General features: G+C 42.4%; 1 protein-coding gene across 1 annotated transcript in view; it reads right to left on the bottom strand.

Moving 5' to 3' along the window:
- LCT (lactase) overlaps positions 1-24,473 on the bottom strand; it is a 50,392-nt gene that overhangs the window by 6,915 nt on the left and 19,004 nt on the right. Inside the window, 7 exon segments of the mRNA XM_036886651.2 lie at positions 1,083-1,285; positions 2,580-2,778; positions 4,641-4,931; positions 8,118-8,386; positions 9,052-10,602; positions 12,597-13,242; positions 16,091-16,817. Of these exon segments, the coding sequence (XP_036742546.2) occupies positions 1,083-1,285; positions 2,580-2,778; positions 4,641-4,931; positions 8,118-8,386; positions 9,052-10,602; positions 12,597-13,242; positions 16,091-16,817 (3,886 nt within the window).

The following is a 24,473-nucleotide window of genomic DNA, read 5'->3' as shown; positions in this document are numbered from 1 at the left end:
ATCATTCCTTTCCATGGAAGCTGATTTTACTAGATGTATGTATCATAATCCTTGGGCTGCGCTATCATAGCTGACTAACAAATGGCTCAATCTAATCATACTACAGCCTAACATTTCCTCAGGTTTGGGATTTTGATTTCAGAAAACATTGTCGCTCTAATTCACCAGTTTTGTGACTCTGAAATAAGGGCTGCATTAATTTTGTTGTAAGAGATTTTCCCCAGCTGACTAGCAAATTAATTTGACTGCCTTTGTCAAGTTCTCTTAGAAAAAGTTTGGCAAACCAAGGCCCTTGGCATTCCCACAGAATGTTGAAGTCTGCAGGCATCGCCACAGAGCCAAAAGTGGGGACCAATCTGGAGAGAGAGACCTCAGCCTTTCCTGATGCTGAAACATGGGAGAGGGTGCCTTCTAACTCCTTCAGAGACACCAGCAGGAGCCAGGAAAAGGCTGTGACATGATGAGGGCCAGTCTTCTCTCGTCAAGGGTCCAGACTGAAATAAGGGTGGGCCATTTGTTGGCACCTACTTACCAGTGGCTCTACTTCCTAGGAGCAAATTCCATAACTAAAAGATGTATGTCTTTATATTAAACTCATGGAATTGAAAAATTAGGGATACTAATGATATTCACAGAATCCAAAGTCCCCAGTTTAAGGAATTTAGGTAGAATAAATAAAATTAGATGGTGACACCTAGAGGTGAAGTGTGACATTGCATCCCAGCTCTATTAGCTACCATAGTCAAACCAGAGATTAAAGAGCTGGAATTTGTTATTTCACCTCAAGCCACTGTGGCATCCACTAAGGACAACATGTATAAATAATTTTTAAGACTTAAAACCCTAAAGAACTTTCATCACAGCAAACCTGTAAGGTAGGTAAGTCCTCTCCATTTCATAGATGAGTAAACTAAGGTACAAAAGATTGGGTGATTTTCCCAAGCTCACAAAATCAGGAAAATAGCAAAATAGGACCTACATCCTAAATGCTTAAATGTTTGCTTAACAATCTGTTTCCACCAGATCATGGCAGGAAGTGAAAACAAGCAAAAGTAAAAATAATATCCAAAGGAAAAACAGACCTGTATGTATCTCCTGGCTGCCTCCACATCCTCCTGGTTGGAGGGGTCTCTGGGCTCAGCCCAGTCACTGTTGATGGTGATGGAAATCACGCCACCTTGACTGGCACGGTACATGTCATTGTACAGATGCCAGGCTTCAGCATGAGCCTTTATTAGGTTGTGGCCAACGATGTAGGGGGCAGTGCCAGGCCTAAAGGAGATTCCTGGAAACATTCACATGGGCATCAGTGAAGAATGAATGTGGCCAAGAATACATTGCTTATAGATGGCCTCTATGTGTTTGACACAAAGAGTGCCGATTTGGGCATGAGGAAGAGTGGAATGCAAATCTTGGTTCCACTTCTGACTAGCCAGCAGTGGAGTTTGGGTGAGTAATCAGCCTGTTAGCTTCCTCCTCTGCAAAATGAGTACTAGAAAGTTGTGAGAAGGAAATGAAATAGCGTACATGAAGCACCCACCAGTGTTGTCAGGCAAAGAGAGGCGCTTGATAAACGATTGCTCTGTCCCTTCCCCGGGGTGGCTCACATGTCTCAGGCAAAGTATGCAGAAGAGTGTGTGCCTCAGGAGTTGACATCCTGGCAGTCTTTGGGGACCCACAGTGAAAGTAAGGATTGGAGAATCTAGCTGATGCAAGCAGCTGACACACAGATTCCTTGAGAGCAAATGTTATGAGAGGCCACCAACTCGTGCTGAAGGAAGTTGCAGGAATGCTATACTGAAGCACCAGCCAAGAACCTATGGGGAGATCCATCTGGTAATGATTCAAAGCAGAGCTCCCTATGGCTCTTCCCAGGTTCTGTACATGCTCCTAAGGAGTCACACAGGTGAACACAAATTTACTCTCTTAAGCTTAGAGCTAGAGAAAAAATTGGATGGTTCTCAAGGAACAAGGACAAGTCCATAGGCCCTTATTCAAAACCTTTAGAGTCAAATGTGTTTTGGAATTAAAAGGTTTTTGTGTCTTATAAAAGGAGTAAGTTGCATATAACATATTTATATATTACCCCAGCAGGGCCCAGGACAGCTGTCTGTAGTTGAGAACATGAATCTGTCTGCAGGAGAACTTTAGAAATGTTCATAGTAAGAGGGGAAATGACCATAAGCAGCCTCATATTGGTTTAAGTCAGGTTGAGCTCAGGTCAGCTAAATCAATTATTGGAAACTTGGGTTTTGGAGTTGCATAAAACACACTGGGACCTGTGCATTCTGTCAATTCATCCTTTCCTACTTAGGTTAGTCTGTGTCTCTGATCTTAGGGAGCTTCTGAGGCAGGTCAGAGCAAAGAAATGAAGCCATTTGGAGGTATTAAGATGTGAAATTCATGTTTTGCAAAAGTGTTTCTGCTGCCTGTCAGGCAGCCTTGAGCAAGAGGTGGGATCCTGAGACTCTGCCCTGGGACTTTCTTGGCCACCTTCTCTAGTGCTACCTGGATCTCCTACTTCGTGGTGCTAAGAATGCCACCCTCCAAAGCTGCCATGTCGGGTGTAGGACCTTTACCTGGGGCATGTGTGCCATAGCCATAGCCCTGGTTAGCAATGACAAAGGGCTCATTCAGTGTGATCCAAAACTTCACTTTGTCCCCCAGCCTCTGGAAAAGCACATCCGCATACTCTCTAAACCGCTGCACAATGGTCTCATTCTCCCAGCCGCCAATATCCTGGAGTGCCTGGGGCAGGTCCCAGTGGTAAATGGTCACCTGTGAAAATGCAAGATCAACAGTTCCATCAATGTGCGTTTCATGGGATGCTTTATAAATGTCTGCAGCTAAAGCTGAGAATGAATGATGAGACAAAAAGGTTCTGTGGAGGTTGGGGTAGAGTGAAGAGGGGGTAGAGTGGGAACAGTGTTGCATCGTGAAAAATTCACACATCTGGATCAGAGAAGCTTGGGTTTGAGTCGCAGCTTTGCTTCCTACCAGCTGTGTGACCCTGGGCTCAGGCACTGAGACCTCTACGTCATGGAATCTTTATGAGACCTAAATCACATAGCAGAGTGCATGACCCATGGAGGACACTCTGCAGCTCAAGAGTAAGGGTTCGCTATGGTTGTAATCGGGGATTATAAATGCTAATGCTTCAGAACCTGCCTGGATAGGTTGCACGGAGAGTCTGAGACTCTGAGGGTCCCTGGAGAATGGAGGCATTTTGCTTGTAAAGGGACATCCCCAAGAACATCTAAAGTGTCTGGAGGTTCTTCCTGTAGAGCTGGGAACCTTTTGCATGACCCCTCTGGCCATGTCCACGTGGAGACCTTTCCTTTCTCCCGGCCTTTCCCTCAGTGCCCTTGACATACCCCAGCTTGGCCAGGCTGGGGTTCCCACTCTCCTCAGTCTGCACTGGGCCACTAACCATTTTCAACCCAGACCCTGTCTCTCCCTTTGCCCGAAATGCCCTTCCCCTGCCTATCCACCCATCCAAATTCTCCTCTTTGTTCAACACCACACTTCTCTGAAGGTCTCCTGGCCACAGTACTCTTCCCTTCTGCAGTGTCTCAGTGCCCTTAAAGGCTTCAAAATCATTTGTTCCTGAGTTGTGTGCTCTCTGATGTTCCAGATTGTTGTGTGTGATGAATCTCACTGTCCACCCAGACCACGGGGCCTTGCAGGGCAGACACCTGACCATCTATTAGTCCTACCGTTTGCCATCACAACACTGCGTGGCAGTTTGTTCAGCATTGTAAGTGTGAGGAGAGTCCAGATAACACTTTTATTTAGAAAAAAGTTCTCCTTTTGTGAAAGAGGGGTTGTAATGTGGGGATTATGCTCTGGCTGTGGTGCATAATCTCCAACCCCTACAGCAGAGGAAACAAACAGCTTCATAGAACTAGTGCTTTCCTGAGCTTTATCATGAACAGTCTAGGGGAAGATCAAAAGTGTTTTTAGGCTCCCAAGTAAATTTCTAAAATGTTGGTGACAGCAAAGTAAACCCACAAGTGAGCTTCTGCTTTATTATTCATTACTCAAGGCTTAAAATACATGCACTTTAACCCCAGCAATTCTGCTCCTAGAACCATATCCTACAGAAAAACTTCCACCATGCAAAATTATGTATGTCTGTGGTTACTTATGGTGGTATTGGTTATAATGGCAAAGAGTGGAAACATCACAGGGAAGATCTATTAACAAAAATAGAGAAGTAAGGTACAAACAATTCCATATAACAAGAACAAAAGAGGAAACTATGTATAGATATGTCAATTATCTGTAAGAAGTCCTGATAAAAGCAAGTACCAAACTGCATGTATCATAACACTGTGGGAAGAGGGGGAAAGGCAGATATGTGCACACATACTACACATCTACTGGCTTACAAACACAAAGAAGGGCATGAGAACCTAGCAAACTTGGTGGCCTGGAAGGAGGGGAACTGATGGCTGGGGGTCAAGGATAGAAGGATAATGTTCACTGTAGACCCTTTTATGCCTTTTGAATTCTTCATTGTGTGGATTTATTGACAATTCAAAAATTAAACAGCATTTTGTTTACACAATTAATGTGTTCCTGGCCCAGCTGGGTCCCACATGTGAACCTGACCAAGGCCTGGCCAGGCCCAAACTCACCTGTGGCTTGATGTTGACAGCCAGCAGTGCATCAATGAGCCGCATGTAGTAGTTCAGGCCTGCTTCATTGATGTACTTGGTGGTCCCATCAGGGAGGATGCGAGGCCAAGAGATGGAAAAGCGATAGTGGGACACACCCAGGTTCTGCAGGGCGACCACATCCTCAGCAATCTTGTGGTAACTGTTACAGGCCACATCTCCGGTGTCATTGTTCTCAACCCTTAGTGGTGTGTGAGAAAACATGTCCCAGATACTGAGTCCTTTGCCATCTGCTCTCCATGCACCTTCGATCTCAAGATGATAAGACATGGGCTTATTAAGTTACGTGGTCAAGCTCTCACAAGTTTCCTTCTGTCAGCATAAATCAGCATCACCTCCTCTGGGAGTCTTTCTCCAGCCACTGTCTTATTTCTGAGCTCCTATAGCTTTCTGTACATTGCTGTCATACTGCAGTAAACAATCACATGCTTTCTGATTGGCTCCTTAAAAGACCATGAGGTCCAAGCATTGAGTCCTTCATCCTGGTGTCCCAGAGTTAATGTAGCTGTATATGTAGGGTGCTCACCACAAGTCTGAACAATTCCATGTGCTCCAACCCCAGTCATGGCCAAGCAAAACCCAGTGACGCCAGGTGTGGAGGAAGAATTTCTAACCAGACATGTGTCACTATTTCTGTGCCTCTTTTCCTCCTCCCACTTAGCCTATGCAGAGACTGACCACAAACCAATGGGAAAATGCCTACCTATAGGCTTAGGCAGTCTTAACAGGTATAATTTCTGTAGTTTAAAACACTTAGCATAAATGTGACTAGGTGCAGCTAATGTAATGCTGGCATTCTAACCAAGAATGCAGACTTGGCCTGCACAGCTTTGGTGAGAGTGGTGGGGCCCAAGGCCAGCAGGAATGCACCCTGTGTAGGCTATCTAGGTGCGGGAGATGAACTTGGTGGTTGGGAGATTAGTTAATGCAGGGGGATTGAGGAAATAAGTGACTATTTTAAGGATATTAGAAATTGGACTTCTCACCATTGGAGAAAGGAGATACAAGTATGGAAAATGGGAAGCTAACATTAACCCCACAGAATTAGATTGGAATTGGAGTCACCAGTGTGAACTCATGGTTTTTAAAGTACATACAGATTGTGGGTGGATATAGAAATATATGTAAGCGCACGTGTATGTGTTTGTGTGTGTACACACGTGTATTTCTGTCCACTGAAAGGGCCTAGAAGTAATGACATTCCAGTAGCAGCAAGCACACCTAGCACCCAGATCTTGGTTTCTAAATACCCTTATCCAATAAAAAGTACCAGGGTTCATTAGAGAAATGGCTGATTATAAGGCTGGGGCAGAAAAGGAACAAGATGAGCCTGGAACATCTTTTTGTGCCAGAAAGAATTAGGGAAGTGCTCAAAGAATGGTGGGCCATGTCAGAAGAACACAGAATCTGGCTAAAAGGCACTTCCCCTGATGAAATGTGGGATGCTCTGATCATCTAGATACATAATGATAGCAAAAACATAATTGAATAAAATGGGACTGCATGAGGCCACACAGATAATATATATCAATATATTTTATATACAAATAAAATATAAGTAAATAAGTAGAAGAAAAGACAAAGCTCAACTTTTCTGTTGAATGCCATCTAATAATTATAAAAGGAATGGTAAAATCAGAAAATCACCATTTGTCAACTGTCATAATAATAACTGATTCAGGCGAAAATTATCAACAGTTGCTAAAACTAGTAGGTGAAATTTGTTGAGTACAGGATATTTATATAATCTCCAAGTAGCTCCCCACAAAATACTTACTACTTATAACTATAAAATACTTATTAATGGTAGAGAAACCTGGTAGACACCTTCTTGTTCAAATGATGAAATCAGTTGTACCCACATACACACACAGAAAAATAAGGCAAAAGGTAAAATGTTAACAGCTGAGGAAGATGGGAAAAGGGTATATAGGAGTCCTCTGTACCATTTTGCAACTTTCCTCTGAAGAGATTTCTAAAAAGATTTTAAAATAATGCACAGGCAAATAGAATCTAATCAGGAAGCCCACGTAATAAGCACGTCTCATCTGTTCTCAGTTCATACTCCACAGTTTGCTAATTAGAATGTTTAGTGCCACCAATGGTGAGAATTGTGCCTGCTGTCTGCCATGGTGAATAGAAATGTTGCTCACTGATGCCAGTTCAAGATGTGGGTCAGCTAAAATGTTTCAAAGACACTCCCTGCCCTTGCATGGACAGAGTTTAAGAAACCAGGAAGGCCTGTAGCCTGTGCGCTAGAATAAATTCCCAATCCTTCCTGTCCCACTCTAAACCTACAGAGGAATGGTTCTCATTCAGCAGCTATTTTGTTCCCGAGCAGACATTAGCGATGCCGGGAGACATTTTCAGTTGTTACAACTGAAGAAGGAGTCTACTGGCATCTAGTGGGTAGAAGCCAGGGATGCTGCTAAACAACCTACAGTAGGCAGGACAACAAATTATCCAAAGGAAATGTCAATCTGGCCAACCTGGAGAACCCCTGCTACAGGGGATTCTGTTTGCCTAAAATAAGAGTAACAGAATCCTGACTCTGAAATCTTGGCATTTCCTCAGGTAAACGTTTCACATAAGGTGGTGGCCAGAGCACCTACAATAACTAAGATCTGGGGCCTCCTCCGAGCCACAGAACAGGAGACATGAGCAGTCTTTCCTGTCTGTATGTTTAGTTAATAAATGTCTGGATATGGCAGAATTTAGTCGGAGACATTAAGACCTGGCATTGTGGTCATCTGGGAGTAGCTAGCCCTTACCACTTCAAAAACATTTTCAGCAGCTCTGCCCATCTGGAAAACATCCCAAGGGTGACCTCACACCACGGACCCTGCCCAGGCTCCTCAGTAAGCATACAGAGCCCCCATTCCTGCATCAAAGAAAATAAATGGAAAATGAAGATGTAAAGCACCTTCTATTTGAATAAGTCACTGTTTGCTTTTTTTATCTTTTATTTTTCTGAGAAAAAGCATAACCCTCATATTTTTCATATTAGTAAGCTTCATTTGGCATGAATAAGGTAATGATATGATGTAAGGACACCAGAAAAAGCTGAAGCCCATGTGATAGCCATTTTAAAGCAAATTACCTTCTTGGAAGAGACTAGATGAGAAACAAAGACCTTATAGCAGAGAATCTTGTCATTTGCATGTCTCCGCCTAAGTGTTTCCACTCTGGCCCCACCTGCGCCATCTAGCCTGCTAACTCCCAGCGCGCGCAGCCCTTGTAGCCGTGTGGGCGGCGAACTTGGCGATGTGAGGAAGCCAGGCTGATGGAAGAGGACCTCACAGCCTCCGCCCCACGCTTCCCTCCCACAGGGCTATGAAAACCTGCTACTCACTCGTGCCTGCCCTCCCTGGCACTAAGCCCAGAGCCTGGCACATAGTAGGTGTGCAATAGATGTTGTTGAAACTGCCCTGAACTCACCTGATACGCAGCAGAAGCTGCACTCCAGATGAAGCCCTCGGGAAATCGTCCGTAGAGGAACTCATCTTCCTTGGGCAGTGGCATGCCGTTGTTGGTGATGACCTCTGTGTAGTACCTGGCAGAGGCTCGTGCTGTGCGAGGCCTGTTCACATTATTGAAATCAACATGGTGCAGTCCAAACTTGACTGTATAGCCATTCAGCCACTCAAAGCTGTCCATCAGAGACCACGCAGCATAGCCTCGAAGATCTACACCGTCAAGCCTGTAGGCTGGGAACAGCCCAAAAGGAGCACAGAAGAGCTTTATGCCGGGAAGGCAGAGTCCCTCAGAGCCCAGCCAAGTGCTGGTTCCTCCGTGCAGGACAGCAGTGTTAAACCATCAGCCAGTACACACAGGTATGCCCAGACAGACAGACAGTCTTGTCTTTCTTTTTTCCAGCACTCAAAATCCTCTTATCAAGTATTAATGCCTGATCTTTGCAAAAATCAAATTCTGGGGTAAAGGGATGTGTCTCAAAAATACAAGAGTCTCAGCCCATTTTAGAAGTTAAGCACTGAAGTGTGAGGAGAGTTTCTTGCTCTGGGGTGCAAGGAACCCACCAGGATATAAACTCCACGTCAGCAGAGAGTTGTGTGTTTTGTTCACTGCTATCTCCCCAGCATTTGGAATAGAACTCATCACCTTGTAGCTGCCCAATAATGAGCAAATGAACCCATGAGACTATTCCTGTGGGAACTCTGCATGTACACATGGGGGGGTGATCATACTTCCTACAGATTACCGAAAGGTTATGTAACCCCCACCCCAGGGGAAAACTGTGGAATTAAGGCATAAGAGAGACTTGTTGATGGTTTATAATCCACTCTGCCAAGCCATTTCAGATGGCATTCGGATGTTGGAAAATTTTATAAGGGGGACATGAACCTTCACATACCTTTCAAAGCTTCATTGATGTAGGTTTTGTGGTAAAATATCCTATCAGTATCCTCCACTTTTGGGTTTGTCAGCCCCACCCCATTTTCAGTGATGTAAACAGGGATGTCACCATACTCTTCCTTGATCCAGCTGAGCAGTCGCCGTGTCCCCCAGGCTGCAGCTCTGCTCACTGCTGTGGAGGGCCACGAAGGGTCCTCCTCCTCAGCTGTTTCCTGGTCATCTTTGTACGAGGGAGGGTTTAACCTGGGTGTCGTATGCTGCACAATTCTGGAGGAGTACGTGGTGAGGCAGAACACATCAGCTGTGCCCCTGATGTACCCCTTCTCCTCCTCGGAGAAGCTTGGCAGGCGAGAGGTGGCTAAGTGTTGTAGCTCACTTCTGTTCCCCACTTTCCACTTCATGACATCAGGATAGTCTCCGTTTCGGAAAATGGGGTGGGCGAACCAGCCCAGGGAGAACTGCAGCATTCGGTCAGCTGCCTCCACATCCCTCCGCACCTCTGGTGACTTGGGCTCTGCCCAGTGTGCGCTGAGGCTCAAAGAGATGACCCCCTTCTGCTCTTGCCTGTACGTCTTATCGTAAGTGTGATAGACTCTAGCATGAGCTTTGATGAGTGCATGGCCAATCCTGTAAGGTGCCCAGCCTGGGTCCTTCACATTCGGGGGAAACTCCCCTGAGCCATAACCCAACCATGCCTGGTATGAGGGCTTGTTAAAGGTTATCCAGAACTTGACTCTGTCACCAAACGTCTGGAAACAAAAGTCTGCATAACTGTTAAACAACTCAATCAAGGAAGGATTCTCCCAGCCTCCAATATCCTGGAGGGCCTGGGGCAGGTCCCAGTGGAACAGGGTCACCACGGGAGAGATGTGGCTTCCCACCAAGCCATTGATTAGCCTGTTGTAATAATCAACACCTTGGCTATTGACAGAACTGTTTCTCCCAGTTGGGAAAATCCGAGACCAGGAGATAGAGAAATGATAGGCCTTCACTTTCAAAGCTCTAAGCATATTCAGATCAGCATCCAGCTGGTTATAGCTGTCACAGGCTACGTCTCCAGTGGCATTGCCTTTCACATTGCTCCCTGGCGTGTGGGTAAAGTTATCCCAGATGCTGGGGCCTTTGCCGTCGGCATTCCAAGCTCCTTCAGTCTGGTAGGCTGATGAGGATACGCCCCACAGAAAGTCATCTCGAAATGTGCCATGGTAAAACAAATCTCTTTCAAACTTGGGTTGGCTGGAGAACTTTTCCCAAATGACTTTAGCCTTGGAGGGCACCTCAGATGGAAAAGTAAAGGCTCTGATTTTAGGGGGGATGTTTGCCGTTCTGGGTGGTGGCAGTCTTTTTACTACTTTGGTGAGAAAACCATTCTTTTCAATGATGCTGGTGAAAAAATAGGCAGATTTCCTGGGAGTCCTCGGCTTGCTGCTGTCACTGAAATTGACATGGTGCAGCCCAAACCTCTGGCTGTAACCAGAGGGGCCTTCGAATCCGTCTATGAAGGAACGAGCGATGTAAGATCGAATATCCACCGAGTCCTCCTTGACAGCTGTGAAAAAAACCCCACAAAATTAGAATTATTTTTGTCTCTGTTACTGATGATGCTTTTTAAAGGTTTTCCTTTTGTCATGAAAGCTTTGGAGGTGCCATGGAATTTTGACATGGAAGTTTGGAGGTTACCCCCAAAAACATTAACCCTTTTCCTCCTCAGAAAGAATAAAAGGAAAATCCACAAGTCCCCACAAAACATCAGGCCACATCCATGGTCATAGATCTCAATCCAAAGGAGCATCTCTATCTTAAAATGAGTAATAGAATGTGCCCCATCTGTTAGTATCAGGACTCCTTTGTTTTATACAGAATATATAAATCATTTAATCTTAAAAAATGTGCTTTTGTTTTTCCTTGTCTATGTTTAGCAATATCAACATAAAATGAGCACACATCCCATGTTATAAAAGAGAAATAATGCCTAAAGAAATGTATTCCCTGGTGCAGTGGACATACCCAAAAGGCTGTCCAAATCTTAACCCCTGGTACCAGTGATCGTGATCTTAATTGGAAAAAGGGCTTTGTACATGTAATTAAGCTAAATATCTTAAGATGAGACCATACAGGATTAATTGGGTGGGTCATAAGTCTGGGGACAAGCATCCATATAAGAGACTAGGGAGAAGGTCCACATGAAGAAGCAGGCAGTGACTGGAGGGACACAGTCACAAGCCAAGGAGTGCCCGGAGCCTTTGGAGAGAGAGTGGCCCTCCTGACGTCCCAGCTTTGGACCTCTGACCTCCAGAACTGTGAGAAAATTTGAGCAGTGTAGTCAGGAACCAGAGCCTTGGGCCCCAACTGTGAGCCAGCAAAGTATTAAGCCCTGTATTTATCAGATTACACAGGCTCTCAAAAAACATTAGTGGATAAGAGGCAGGTGAAGTTGCTCATTCATTCAATAAATAACTTAGAAAGTACCTTTGTCCCAGGTAGTGCTAGGCTCTGGAAACATAAAGACAAATAAAAGCCTCAGATTAGTGGGTACAGCTGAGCCCGAAACAGAAAGGCCTGTGGATCCACTCACAGGATATTTGGGCTCATCATTTATTCTCTCAGAACATCAGTTTCCACATGTTTCCCATGAGGATAATTCTGCCCCTATTTGTATATGTAGGAGGCTGTTTCAAGGATCATGTGACGTAATGTCTTTAAGGGACTACAAGCAAAGTATAACAGACAGTGTCTGACCTCATGAACAGTGGATAATGTCTCCATTCCTTACTGTAGTGCTCAGGGCAGGTATTACGAATCAACTCTTCCTCTCTGAATGTACTCAAGGACTTGAGATCTTCTCAACTCAGACTCTAGGCGGAAGACTAGCTACTCTCAATTGATTAGGACTGACATGTGAGGTGAAACCTATTTGCTGTTCTTTTTAGAATAAAAAGAAATATGGAACAGTATGTTAGGTAGAATGAAACTGTAAATATGGATTAACTGATTCAAAGTGAATGGTGTGAAATTATGGCCAGTTAAAGGAGATGGACACCAATGTGGCTGGAGCAGTGAGGATTTAATGGGTTGGAATCCCACCTTATGTCCCCATGCTGTCCTGTAGTGCCACTATCATCCTATACAGCAATTTTCTGTGTCCCTCTATAGACTGTGAGTTTCCTATGAGAAAAGAGGATGTTTGTTCAATATTGTACCCTTACTGTCTTGTACAGTGTGTGGCACATAATAGGCACTCAATAATATTTGTTAAATAAATGCATTAAAAGATGATGAGGCTTGAACAATGGATAGGACTCTGATGGAGAGAATGTAGAAGAGAAGCAATCTAAGGATATCAAAACATGCAGCAAAGACTTGAGGCTTTGTGGGGAGAAGGTTAGGAGGCTGATGTGAAGGGCTCATGCTATTACTATTAATATTACTTTTTGGCTTACAATTTCCTTGGGAGACTGCTTTTGTCCTACTAATTAGAACTCTGAAGACTTGGAGAAATACCACCCACCTTCCAATATCCACCAGCATATCCACTGTTCTTACCCTTGAGCACCTCATTGATATATTGATTGAAGTAGTCTACCCTCAAGGAATCATCAAAGAGATCTTCAGTTTCCCCTATGGGCATGCCATTCCCAGCCAGGTAGATCGGAACTCTTCCTCTTGTGTACTCCAAGGATGTAAACTGCAAAAGCCTCCTTATACCCCAGGGCACCACATGAATCCAAGGGGATGAAGTCTGGGGCCATTCAGGGTCTGTGTGTTGAGAGAAATCACCAATGGTATTATAGCTAGGGATACAGGAATCTTGTTGAGCCTTGCTGATGAGGCGGGAAGTGTAATGAGACAGACCCAGAAAGTCAGCAGAGCCTTTCAGAAGCCGCTTCTCTGCCTTGGTGAACTCAGGGAGCTGGGCCACAGGCCTGGGGCACTGTTGGTTCATCCGTTGGATCTGGGCCCTGAGGGCAGCAGGGTAGTCTCCATCCACAAAGATGGGGTGTGCAAACCAGCCCAACATGAAGTGCAGGAAGCGTTCAGAGGCTCTCACGTCTTCAGGCTTCTCTGGAGACAGAGGTTCTGCCCAGTCTGAGTTCAGCACAATACCCACGTGTCCCTGCTGCTGTGGGCGATAGTGGCTATTGTAGTGGTGCCAAGCTCTGGCATGAGCCTTAAGGACCAAGTGAGCCACCTTGTGAAGAAGAAAGAAATACACTGTTTAGTAATAACACCAGCAATGTCAACATCAGCACCAACAAGCCAATAACAAGTCAACAACAATGTCAACAAGTTAACACTGAGGTCAACAATGTCACAAAAGCATCGACAAGTTAACAACACCAACAAGAAGTTGAGACTGATGCTAACAATGTCAACAAGTCAACATGGATAATGTTGATATCAAAAACATCAACAATGTGGACAGCAATGTCAATAAATCAACACCAACATCGTCAACAATGTCAACAATTATGTCAAAAATAAGCCAACACCATTATCGATGGGTCAACAGCAACTGCTATCGTTAACTGTTCTAACAATAACAATTACAAAACAATTGTTAATAAATTCTCTCACATAATCCTCACAATAGCCTATGTGTCAAGTACAATTATTATTATTATATACAGATGACAGAAACAGGATCCAGGCAGTCTAACTCCAGGCCTGTATTGTCACCCACAGTGCTACTGTGACTTTGCCCTTAATAAGTGCTTGTTGACTAATTCGTCAACAACTGATTGGCGGGTGGTATATTATTTAACACCCGAGAGAGGGGGTAATTCTTTTTAGCCTACCTGTTCTCCTTTCTGCTTAATGAAATTTAAGAAGAAAAACCAAGACCAGGAATCTTTTTGTAGACTTACCTCATGGTCTTACAAAAGTCCACAGCTTTCCCTGTTGAAGCACCATGGGGAAACGGGCCAGAGTGGGGTGGCTGTAGTATGGAAAGCCTACTTTGAATCTCAACCCTGTCACAGACTTGCTCTGTGAACTCACACAATCTTCTCTCTCAGTTTCAGCTTTCTTGACTGCAGCAAGTGGGTGATGATGGATCCATTTAGAAGGAGTGAATGAGAGTGGGTATAAAGTTCCAAGCAGAAACTTGGGAGTGCAAGAGTGAGCTTACTACTGCTTAGATCCCTTTCTTTTCCCTTTTTATTATCTGAATATGATGACACTTACATTTGAAGAATTTCTACCAAAATATTTCCTTGGAAGTGAAACTCCTGACTGCTTCTCATGCCCCAAATGTTAGTCCTTAACTGGGTCTTCAACTCCAATAGCGAATGGCCTTCTTTCCAAAAGGCAGGAATGCTTCCCTTATAAACTAGTCAGCATGAAGCAGGGTTTTCAATGGACTATTAGACAACTATCAGAAACAGTCACTGTGCCATGTAAGAACATGGAAAGTGTTAACAGCCTGTAGAGTACATAACTGGCACTAGGGTGATAACAATGTGTCAATGTTATTTCATCAGTTGAAACAGTGCTGCAGAGGGATGTTGATAATGGGGAGGTTGTGCATGTGTGGGGCAGGGGCATGTGGGAAATCACTATACCTTCCATCCAATTTTGTTGTGAACCTAAAGCTACTCTAAAAACTAAAGTCTCCTTTAAAAAAAAGCACACTAAACTGAGTGCACACTATGACTACACTAGGAATGCAAGGAAGCCAAAACTGGAAGAAATATTGGTAGAATTATGAGAGAAATCTTTTCTTTGAAATTTTTCCTAAATGGTATTATAATGTTTTAAATAAGAAATAAAAGCAATAATTGGAGGTGAAAAGTGAGGTGGACTTTCCCATCAAAGTCTCTACAGAAAATTCTCAGGAGCCATAATTGAAGGGATAAGAAGTCTAAGGAGAAAAGCCTGGGGTGAGTTTACAAGAAGACAAACAGAAAGGTGCAGACCTTCCATTTTCAGGTGTGTTCTCTGAATGTATGGTCACTGGCTGAACAGGAGCAGAATGGAAGCCTTGACTTAAGTGTTATAATTTTTGGCATTTCATTGAGTCATTCCTCCTTAACACCTAGCATGGGGCACAGTAAATACTCATATTTCAGAAGAGAACCCAAAGTGTGGCAGGCGAAAGCCAGACAAACACATCTACCCAGAAGAATGCTGCCAGAGAAAGCTGGTCAGTTTTCTGGGAGATTCTGAAGAAAAAGGGAAGTGGTTGAAAGGACCTATATTAAGCCATTTAAACTTTTGTTTCCAATATGTACATCCCCTTCTTGGTGAAGTGATACTCTGATTACTCTCTGGAAAGCCAAACTCTTTCTTCCTTCCCATGTGTCTCTCAGCCAGGGTGCTGAAGGGCAAAGTTGGAACCTGGACCCAAGTGATTGGCTCAGGGATGGGCCTGCAACTCATGCAGAAACCGTGAGACACAAGGGCACTTCTGGTGGGAATGTCAGGGCAGAGATAAGTTTTCTTTCCTGATGCTCTGCTCTTGAAATATGAGAACAGGGCTGTTGCCATCTGGCTATCCGGTAGCCCAAGAGTAAAGCCAGTGAGTGGAACAAGAGAAGAAGAAAAACTGGGTCCTGGTGACATTGTTTGTGGTCTTACTAAGCTTCATTCTGATCAGCTAAAATCAATACTTTTCAGTTTCCTGAACTCACAAACTGTCTCCTTACTTAGGTCAGTGTGAGCTGACTTTTCTGTCACTTGCAACTAAGAGTCTTGGCTCACACTGAAAACTTGCTTTAGAGTTAAGAAGACTTTGGCTTAAATTCTGACTTCAGACTGCTAACCCACTAGTGATGTCATTGCAAGCAAATTGTTTCTCTTCTCTAAGCCCCAGTCCCCTCATCCATCAGTGCTGTTCTGAGGATATAATCACTATTTTTAAAGCACCAGCACAGAGTTTTGGAAAAAAATAAGGTGATTAACAATTTATGGTCCATTCTCTCCCTCTGATTTTCTTTAAAGACAAAAAGTAAAGACTTGCTGATAGGAAGAGAAAATGACTCTTCCAGCCAAATGTCCTTTATCCTCCAAAGAGTATGTGCTGCAAGGAGGGGAAATACCTTAAAAGAGGCCACTCCTGGGTCAGAGATGCCTGGTGCATGTTGACCAGTGCCATAGGCTGCGTAACTCATCACCCATGGCTCATGGAAGGTCACCCACAGCTTCACACGGTCCCCAAAAGTAGAGAAGCAGAAGGCTGCATAGTCCAGGAAGGCATCCACTGTGCTCTCATTCTGCCACCCACCGTGATCCTGCAGGGCCTGAGGCAGGTCCCAGTGGAACAGTGTGGCCATGGGCTGGATGTGGGAGGCCAGCAGGCTGTCAATCAGCTTGTTGTAGTAGGCAACACCCTGGGGGCTGGGACTGTGCCCGTGCCCAGTGGGGAAGATGCGGGACCAGGAGATGGAGAACTTGTAAACCTGAACTTGGAGGCCACGAAGCAGGGCAGTGTCAGAGTCCACCTTGTGGTAACTGTCGCTGGCCACCTCTGGCGTTGCTTGGCCCTTGGTGGCATTCTGGTGCTTGAGTCGGTCCCAGACACTTGCCCCTCTTCCACCCTCAGCCCAGCCTCCTTCCACGTTAAAAGCTCCTGTGGAGACTCCCCAAAGGAAGCCTTCAGGAAAAACGTCCTGCAGGAAAACATCCCTTTCCGCCTTGGACTGGTTAGCAAACGTTTCCCAGAGTCTCTGGTAGGCTGAGCGCGGTGGCAAGGAGCCTACTGTGGCCTTGAGGTCCTGCTGTGGGGCAGTCTGAAGGGTCAGGCTTTCGGTCAGAGAACAAGACCAGCTGCAGAATTGAAATGACATAAAGTGACATAATAAGTAATGACTATGAGTTACAAATACCCTCAGACTGATGAATAGTGACAATGTGTTTAATCAGTAAAGATTCCAGAAATACTGAGTCAAAAGCCATATCCACAAAGTCATGAGCAAGAAGTGACTGGTAGATGGGAAAATCGTTATTACCCCTTCTTAGAAGAGTTATTATTGCTCCTGCCTGAGTAAAAATACTGTACCAATGCTGTTCTCTGTATTAGATCATCCTTAAACACTGTCTCCAGTTCTAGTGCCATCCTTTTTTCTTCTTTTATTGTTTATTTTCTTCTTATAATTTATTGTTTATAAGATATAGCTAATAATAATGATGACTTTAATTTATTGAGCCTCAATTCTGTACTGGCCATGGTGATATAAGAATATCTGCCTCTCATTTAATTTTCACAGTACCTTTATAAGTACTACAATTATGTATCTCATTCTACAGGAAAGTACTAAGAAATGAGTACTTCTGGGCATCATGGGACCAGCAGCTATTTATCAGCTGATATAGAAATATTTAAATAATTGAACTACTCCTAGTTAGAATGCATTCAAAATTAAGTATCAACTTAATACAGACTGATATATATGTAGGATGTCATAAATGAACCATATAGTAACCACAAACCAAAACAATTATATTATATAAAATAATAGATAAAACTATAATATTAAAAAAATTAAGAGAAATGAATTCAATCATAACACTAAAGAAAGTCATCACTCAAAAGGGAAGAGAAGAGGAGAGGAAGAAAGGGGCAGAGAAGAATGTCAAAAACAACCAGAAAACATTTAACAAAATGGCAATAAGTACATACTTATCAGTAATCACCGTAAATGTAAATGGATTACATGCTCCAATCGAAAGACAGGCTTACAAAAAAACATCTATAAGACCCATCTATATGCTGCCTACCAAAGACTCACTTCAGACCTAAAGGCACACACAGACTGAAACTGAATGGATGGAAAGAGATATTCAATCCCATTTACATTTCATCAAAAGAATAAAATACCCAGGAACTAACCAAGAAGGTAAAAGACCTGTACATTGAAACTGTAGCACATTGATGAAAGAAACTGAAGAAGGGATGAATAAATGGAAAGCTATCCTATGCTCATGGATAGGATGAATTAATAGCATCCAAATGACCATACTGCTCAAAGCAATACACAGATTCAATGCAAACACCATCAAAATACCAACAGCAGTTTTCACTGAACTAAAGCAAATAATCGTAAATTTTAAGTGGACCCACAAAAGACTGGGTAACTAAGTCAATCCTTAGGAAAAAGAACAAAAGAGAGGATATCACACCTCCTGATTTCAAGATACACTACAGAGTTACAGTGATTAAAAACAGTATGGTACTGACATAACAATAGATACATGGATCAGTGGAACAGAATGAGAACCCAGAAATAAACCCACACAAATATGGCCAATTAATATATGACAAAGGATGCAAGAATGGGGAAAAGATAATTTCATCAATAAGTGGTGTTGGAGAATTGGACAGCTACATGCAAAAGAATGAAACTGGATCACTGTCTTATACCATAATAAACTTGAAATAAGCTAAAGACCTAAATGTAAGACACCAAACCATAAAACTGTTTGAAGAAAACATGGGTAGGAATCTCTTGAACATCAGCATTAGTAATTTTTTTCTGGATGTCTCCCTAGGCAGGGGAAACAAAATATAAAAAAGTGGGACCTCATCAAACTAAAAAACTCCTGCACAGCCAAGGAAACCATCAACAAAATGAAAAGGCAACCTACTGTACAGGAGAATATGCCTGCAAATGATATATCCAATAAGGCGCTAAATCTAAAATACATAAATAACTCATATGACTCAACACCATAAAAACCAACCCAATTAAAAAATGGGCAGAGGACCTGAACAGACATTTTTCCAAAGAAGACATAAAGATGGACAACAGACATGTGTAAAGATGCCCATCATCACTAATTATCAGGGAAATGCAAATCAGAACCACAATAAGATATCATCTCAGACTGGCTACTATCCAAAAGACACAAAATAACAAGTATTGTCAAGGATGTGGAGAAAAAGGAACCTTCCTACACTGTTGGTGGGAATGTCAATTGGACAGCCACTGTAGAAAGCAGTATGGAGGTTCCTCAAAAAACAAAAAAAACAGAAATACCATATGACCCAACAATTCCACTTTTGGGAATTTATACAAAGAAAACAAAACCACTGATTTGAAAAGACGTTTGTACCCCTAAGTTTATTGCAGCATTATTTAGAATAGCCCAGATATGGAAACAACCTATCAACAATGAATGGATAAAAAAGATGTGATACATATATGCAATGGAATATTAATCAGCCATAAAAAAAAAAGAAATCTTGCCATTTGCAAGAACATGGATGGATCTGGAGGATATTATGCTAAGTGAAATAAGCCAGTCAGGGAAGGACAAATACCATTTGATTTCACTTATATGTGGATTTGAAAAATCATCAAAGAAAACTGAATCAGACTCATAAACTCCAGAACAGACTGATGGTTGCCATAGTGGGGGTGGAGGTTGGGTAATAGTTGAAAGGGACAAAGAAGTACAAACTTCAAATTAATAAATAAATTAGTCTGCTTATGGAAGTACAGCATAAAGAATATAGCCAATAATATTGAATGTCTTTGTGTGCTGGCAGATGGCAGGTACACATATTGTGGGGAGCAGTTAGTGATGTATATAACTGTTGAAGATGGTTTACATCTGAAACCAATGTCATATTGTTTATCAACTATATTTCAGTTATAAGATGGAAAAAATAAATAATTGAACTACTGGTATAGCTCTACTGATGTTTAACAGCTAAATATCAACCTCAACTACAGCCTCCTTTTTTCTTCATGCTGCCTGGATTATGAACATAATGGCAGGAGCTCAAGCATCCATTCCAGACCATAAGGTAGAAGCCTTGTTAAGGATGACAAAGCAACAAAATAGAAGCCTGGATTCCTGATGATTATACCCACTCTAAACTATCCATTTCCAGCCTTTTTAATGTATGTGAAATCATATTTCTTTACAAAAAAATGAGAACTCCTTGATCACATAGCTCACAAGTGGTAGAGCAGAGTCTCCACTTGAATCACATATCACTATATATGTGTATAGATGTGTAGACATTTATGTGTGTATATATATATATATATTCAATATATCTGAAATATAACAAAATGCTATCCTTATGTGCAATACAGCATATTTTCTATTTAATTCTAGTCTGTTTCTCTCCTCTCTTCTTCTTCTTCCTCTTTTTTTTTTTTTTTTTTTAAATACTGCCTTTCTAACCAAACCTTTTCCAATCCACAAGTCCTGTCTTGCAGACTGGAAAGCATGGTACCATAGTATGTGGCAGTTACACCAGCAGAGGGCAAACTTGAGGAAGAGTTGGTTCCGGTGGGTGTGTTTGGTCTGGAGAAGAGAACACACACCTGGGGAAAGTAGGTGAGTACAAGAGCATCTCCCCGTCCAAGGGCCATCATGTGGAGCCAGGGAGATGTTTATGCTAGGTTGGCCCAGGGCACAGAACTGGTAGAGTAACAGGGATGCTGCAGAGAGTGCTCTTTCCAATGGAATGAACACCGGGCTTCCCAAACCTGAGCACCTCCTGTTTAACAAAACACCAACTCACTCAAGTTTGCTAGAACAGAAGTGGTGAGAAGAAAATGATGATCCACAGTTGTGGATTACCCAAAATACACACACCACCCTAGGGCACAGCCAGAGACACGATGACGGCCATTTGATGCATAGCCTCAGCTGCTCTGATCCAACCCTCCTGACCCTCACTGCCCTCCTGGCTTGGAGGAAAGGAGGTATCGAAGAAATAAACGGCCTCTTCATAAAAATAGACGTTGCCCTACAAGCCTTGGAGCTGGGAGTCTCGGGTTGGCCTAGTGGGAAATGACTTAGCACCCAGAGCCTCAGTCTCTGTGCTCAGTCCTTCCAAGTACCCCTGACTCTAAGCCACCTCAGAGCATTCCAGATAATGCTCTTTCCTCCTTCCTCTGTGGAGCCGTGCTATGTCTCCTGCCACCATTTGAAGTTAAGAGTTATTTGTAGGCCTCTGTAGCTCTACTCTGAGGTCCAAAATTCTCAAGCAAGAAAAAAATTAGTCCTTTTGGAAACCCCCTCCACCTGCCCTGCACCCAGCAGGCTCTCCATCACCATCCACCTGTGTGAGGATTCTCGGCTTTCAGTTTAATATTAGCCAGTGTTGGACCTTTGCTTCAGAGATAGTACCACAAGGTCAAGGCGTTAGAGAGAGATTCTTGGAGCCGAGGTCACATGTCACCTTGTGGTTTTGTAATCACTGAGCTTTCAGAGTATCCCATTTATTATGACCTTTTCAGTTCTGTTTTCTGAAAAGATAACAGCCCAGCATTCTTCAGCTAACTCCAAATGTAGTCAGGGAACAGTTCTGACCTATCTGTTCATTGTGCTGTTCAAATGCCAGCACAAAGCCCAGTATGTGGCAGCCACTCAGAGTCTGATGATTTGAACTGTCAATTTGAAGTGAGAAGAGAGGATTGAACAATGGAAGGAGATACAGAGCTCAGGAAAGCCAAGAGCTGGGAGGGGAAAAATACAAAGGGGTGGTGGCCACTGAAGTTTATGACCTTGGACAGAACTGCCTGAGCAATGTCTGAGGTGAATGACAAGGAGAGCCCTGGCTGAAGGTCTGGGATGCCAACTGCCTCCAGGCTTTCCTTGGTGTGTGGTACTTGAGCTCATGCGTGTAATGCACAATCATGGGACTGCTGAGAGTTCTGAGGAACTCCCAGTGCTGATTTCCACACCATCCTATTTTTTAAAATTGAAGTACCATTGATACACAGTCTTATATTGGTTTCAATTATACAACACAGTGGTTCAACAGTTACACATATTATTAAATTCTCAGCCCCACTAGTGAGATTACTGTCTGTCAACCTAGGAAGATGTTACAGAACCATTGGCTATATTCTCCATGCTTGACTACTATCCCCATGACAAACTTATATTGTGATTGAGAATTTTTGTGCCCCTTTCTTCCCCTTCACTCTCCCAACCTGTCCATCCCGACCCCTCCCCCATGATAGCCACCCGTAACTTCTCAGTGTCTATGAGTCTACTGCTATTTTGTTTCGTTTTGTTTTGTTTTTAGATGCCACACATAAGTAAAATCATATGGTATTTCTCTTTCTCCTCTTGGCTTATTTCACTGAGCATAATATCCTCTAGGTCCATCCATGTTGTTCCAAATGGCAGGATTTCCTTTTTATGGCTGAATAATATTCCACCATGTATACATACCACATCTTCTTTTTCCATTCATCTACTGATAGACACTTAAGTTGTGTCCATAACTTGGCCATTGTAAATAATGCAGTAATAAACATAGGGGTGCATGTTTCTTTTTGAATCAGGGATTTTGTTTCCTTCATCTAAATTCCTAGACATGGAATTACTGGGTCATATGGTATTTCTATTTTTAGTTTTTTGAGGAATCTCCATGCTTCTTTCCACAGTGGTTGCACCAATTGACATTACCACCAACAGTGTAGGAGGGTTCCATTTTCTCCACATCCTTGCCAATATTTGTTATTTCTTGTCTTTTGGTTAGTGGCCATCCTAATTGGTGTGAGGTGATATCTCACTGTGGTTTTAATTTGCATTTCCCTGATGATTAGCAATGCAGAGCATCTTTTCATGTGGCTGTTGGCCATCTGAATTTATTCTTAGGAAAAATATCTGTTCAGGTCTTCTGCCCATTTTTTAATCAGGTTATCTGGGTTTTTTTTGGTGTTGAGGCACATGAGTTTTTTAATATATTTTTGATGTTAACCCCTTATTGGATAAATCATTTGTGAATATATTATCCCATATTCTAAGTTGGCTTCTTGTTCTGATGATAGTATCCTTTGTATTACAGAAATTTTTAGTTTGATGTAGCCCCGCTTGTTCATTTTTAATTTTGTTTCCCTTGCCCAAGGAGATGTGTCCAGGAAAAAATTGCTCATGCTTATGTTCAAGAGATTTTTGCCCTTAGTTTTCTTCTAAGAATTTTATGGTTATGTGTCTTACATTTAGGCCTTCAATCCACTTCAAGTTTACTTTTGTGTATGGAGTTAGATAGTGATCCAGTTTCATTCTCTTGCATGTATATATCCAGTTTTCCCAACCCAGCTATTGAGGAGACTGTCATTTCCCCATTGTGTGTCCATGGCTCCTTTATCATATTAATTGACCATATATGCATGGGTTTATATCTGGGCTCTCTATTCTGTTCCATTGATCTATGGGTCTGTTCTTGTGCCAGTACCATATTGTTTTGATTACTGTAGCTTTGTAGTACAGCTTTGTAGTCAGGGAGAGTAATACCTCCAGCTTTGTTCTTCTTTCTTAGGATTGTTTTAGATATTTGGTGTCTTTTGTTGTTCCATATGAATTTTAGGATTATTTTCTCTAATTCTGTAAAAACTGCCATTGGTATTTTGATAGGGATTGAATCTGTAAATTGCTTTGGGCAGGATGGCCATTTTGGCAATATTAATTATTCCTATCCATGAGCATGGGGTGTATTTCCATTTTTTTTGGTGTCTTCTTTAATTTCTCTTGTGACCGTCTTATAGTTTTCAGAGTACAGGTCTTTCACCTCCTTGGTTAGGTGTATTCCTGGGTATTTATTCTTTTTGAATCAATTGTAAATGAAATTGTTTTACTGATTTCTCTTCTGCTAGTTCATTGTTAGTATACAAGAACACAACAGATTTCTGTGTATCAATTTTGTATCCTGCAATTTTGCCGAATCCAATTATTAGTTCTAATAGTTTTTTGGTGGTGTTTAGGGTTTTCTATATGTAATATCAGGTCATCTGCAAATAGTGACAGTTTCACTTCTTCCTTACCAACTTGGATATCTTTTATCTCTTTATCTTATCTGATTTCCATGGCTAAGACTTCTAGTACTATGTTGAAAAAAGGTGGTGAGAGTGGACATCCTTGTCTTTGTTCCTAATCTTAGAGGAAAAGCTTTCAGCTTTCCACCATTGAGTATGATGTTAGCTGTGGGTTTGTTGTATATGGCCTTTATTATGTTGAGGTATAGTTTATTGAGAGTTTTTATCATGAATGGATGTTGAATTTTGTCAAATGCTTTTTCAGTATCTACTGAGATGATCATTTGTTTTTTTATTCTTCTTTTTGTTAATGTAGTGTATGATGTTGCTTGATTTATGAATATTGTACCATCTTTGCATCCCTGGAATAAATCCCACTTGGTTGTGATGCATAATCCTTTGGATGCATTTTTAAATTCATCCACACCACTATGAGTGTGTGAGAGTGAGGCAATTATGGGGTACCTTCCCAGCTGCAATTTTTAAAAAAGATATGTGATTTATAAATTTTGGCACTTGAGTCATTTGGTGAGAAATTATTTGCAGCCCCAGCATACATTAAAACCTCTGTTCTTAGGACACCACTAAATTAGGCTTCTGCCCCACTACAACAGATGGTTTCCTATCTATGCTGTTGCCTCATGGAAAATATGTTTCACATTTGGCAAAAGAAAAATGAATACAGTTAGTTACT

Source organism: Manis pentadactyla, chromosome 8, assembly GCF_030020395.1.
Source record: "Manis pentadactyla isolate mManPen7 chromosome 8, mManPen7.hap1, whole genome shotgun sequence".
Classification (NCBI taxonomy): Eukaryota; Metazoa; Chordata; class Mammalia; order Pholidota; family Manidae; genus Manis; species Manis pentadactyla.
Note: the sequence above shows the minus strand (reverse complement) of the source record. Positions and strands in the feature narration are given on the sequence as shown.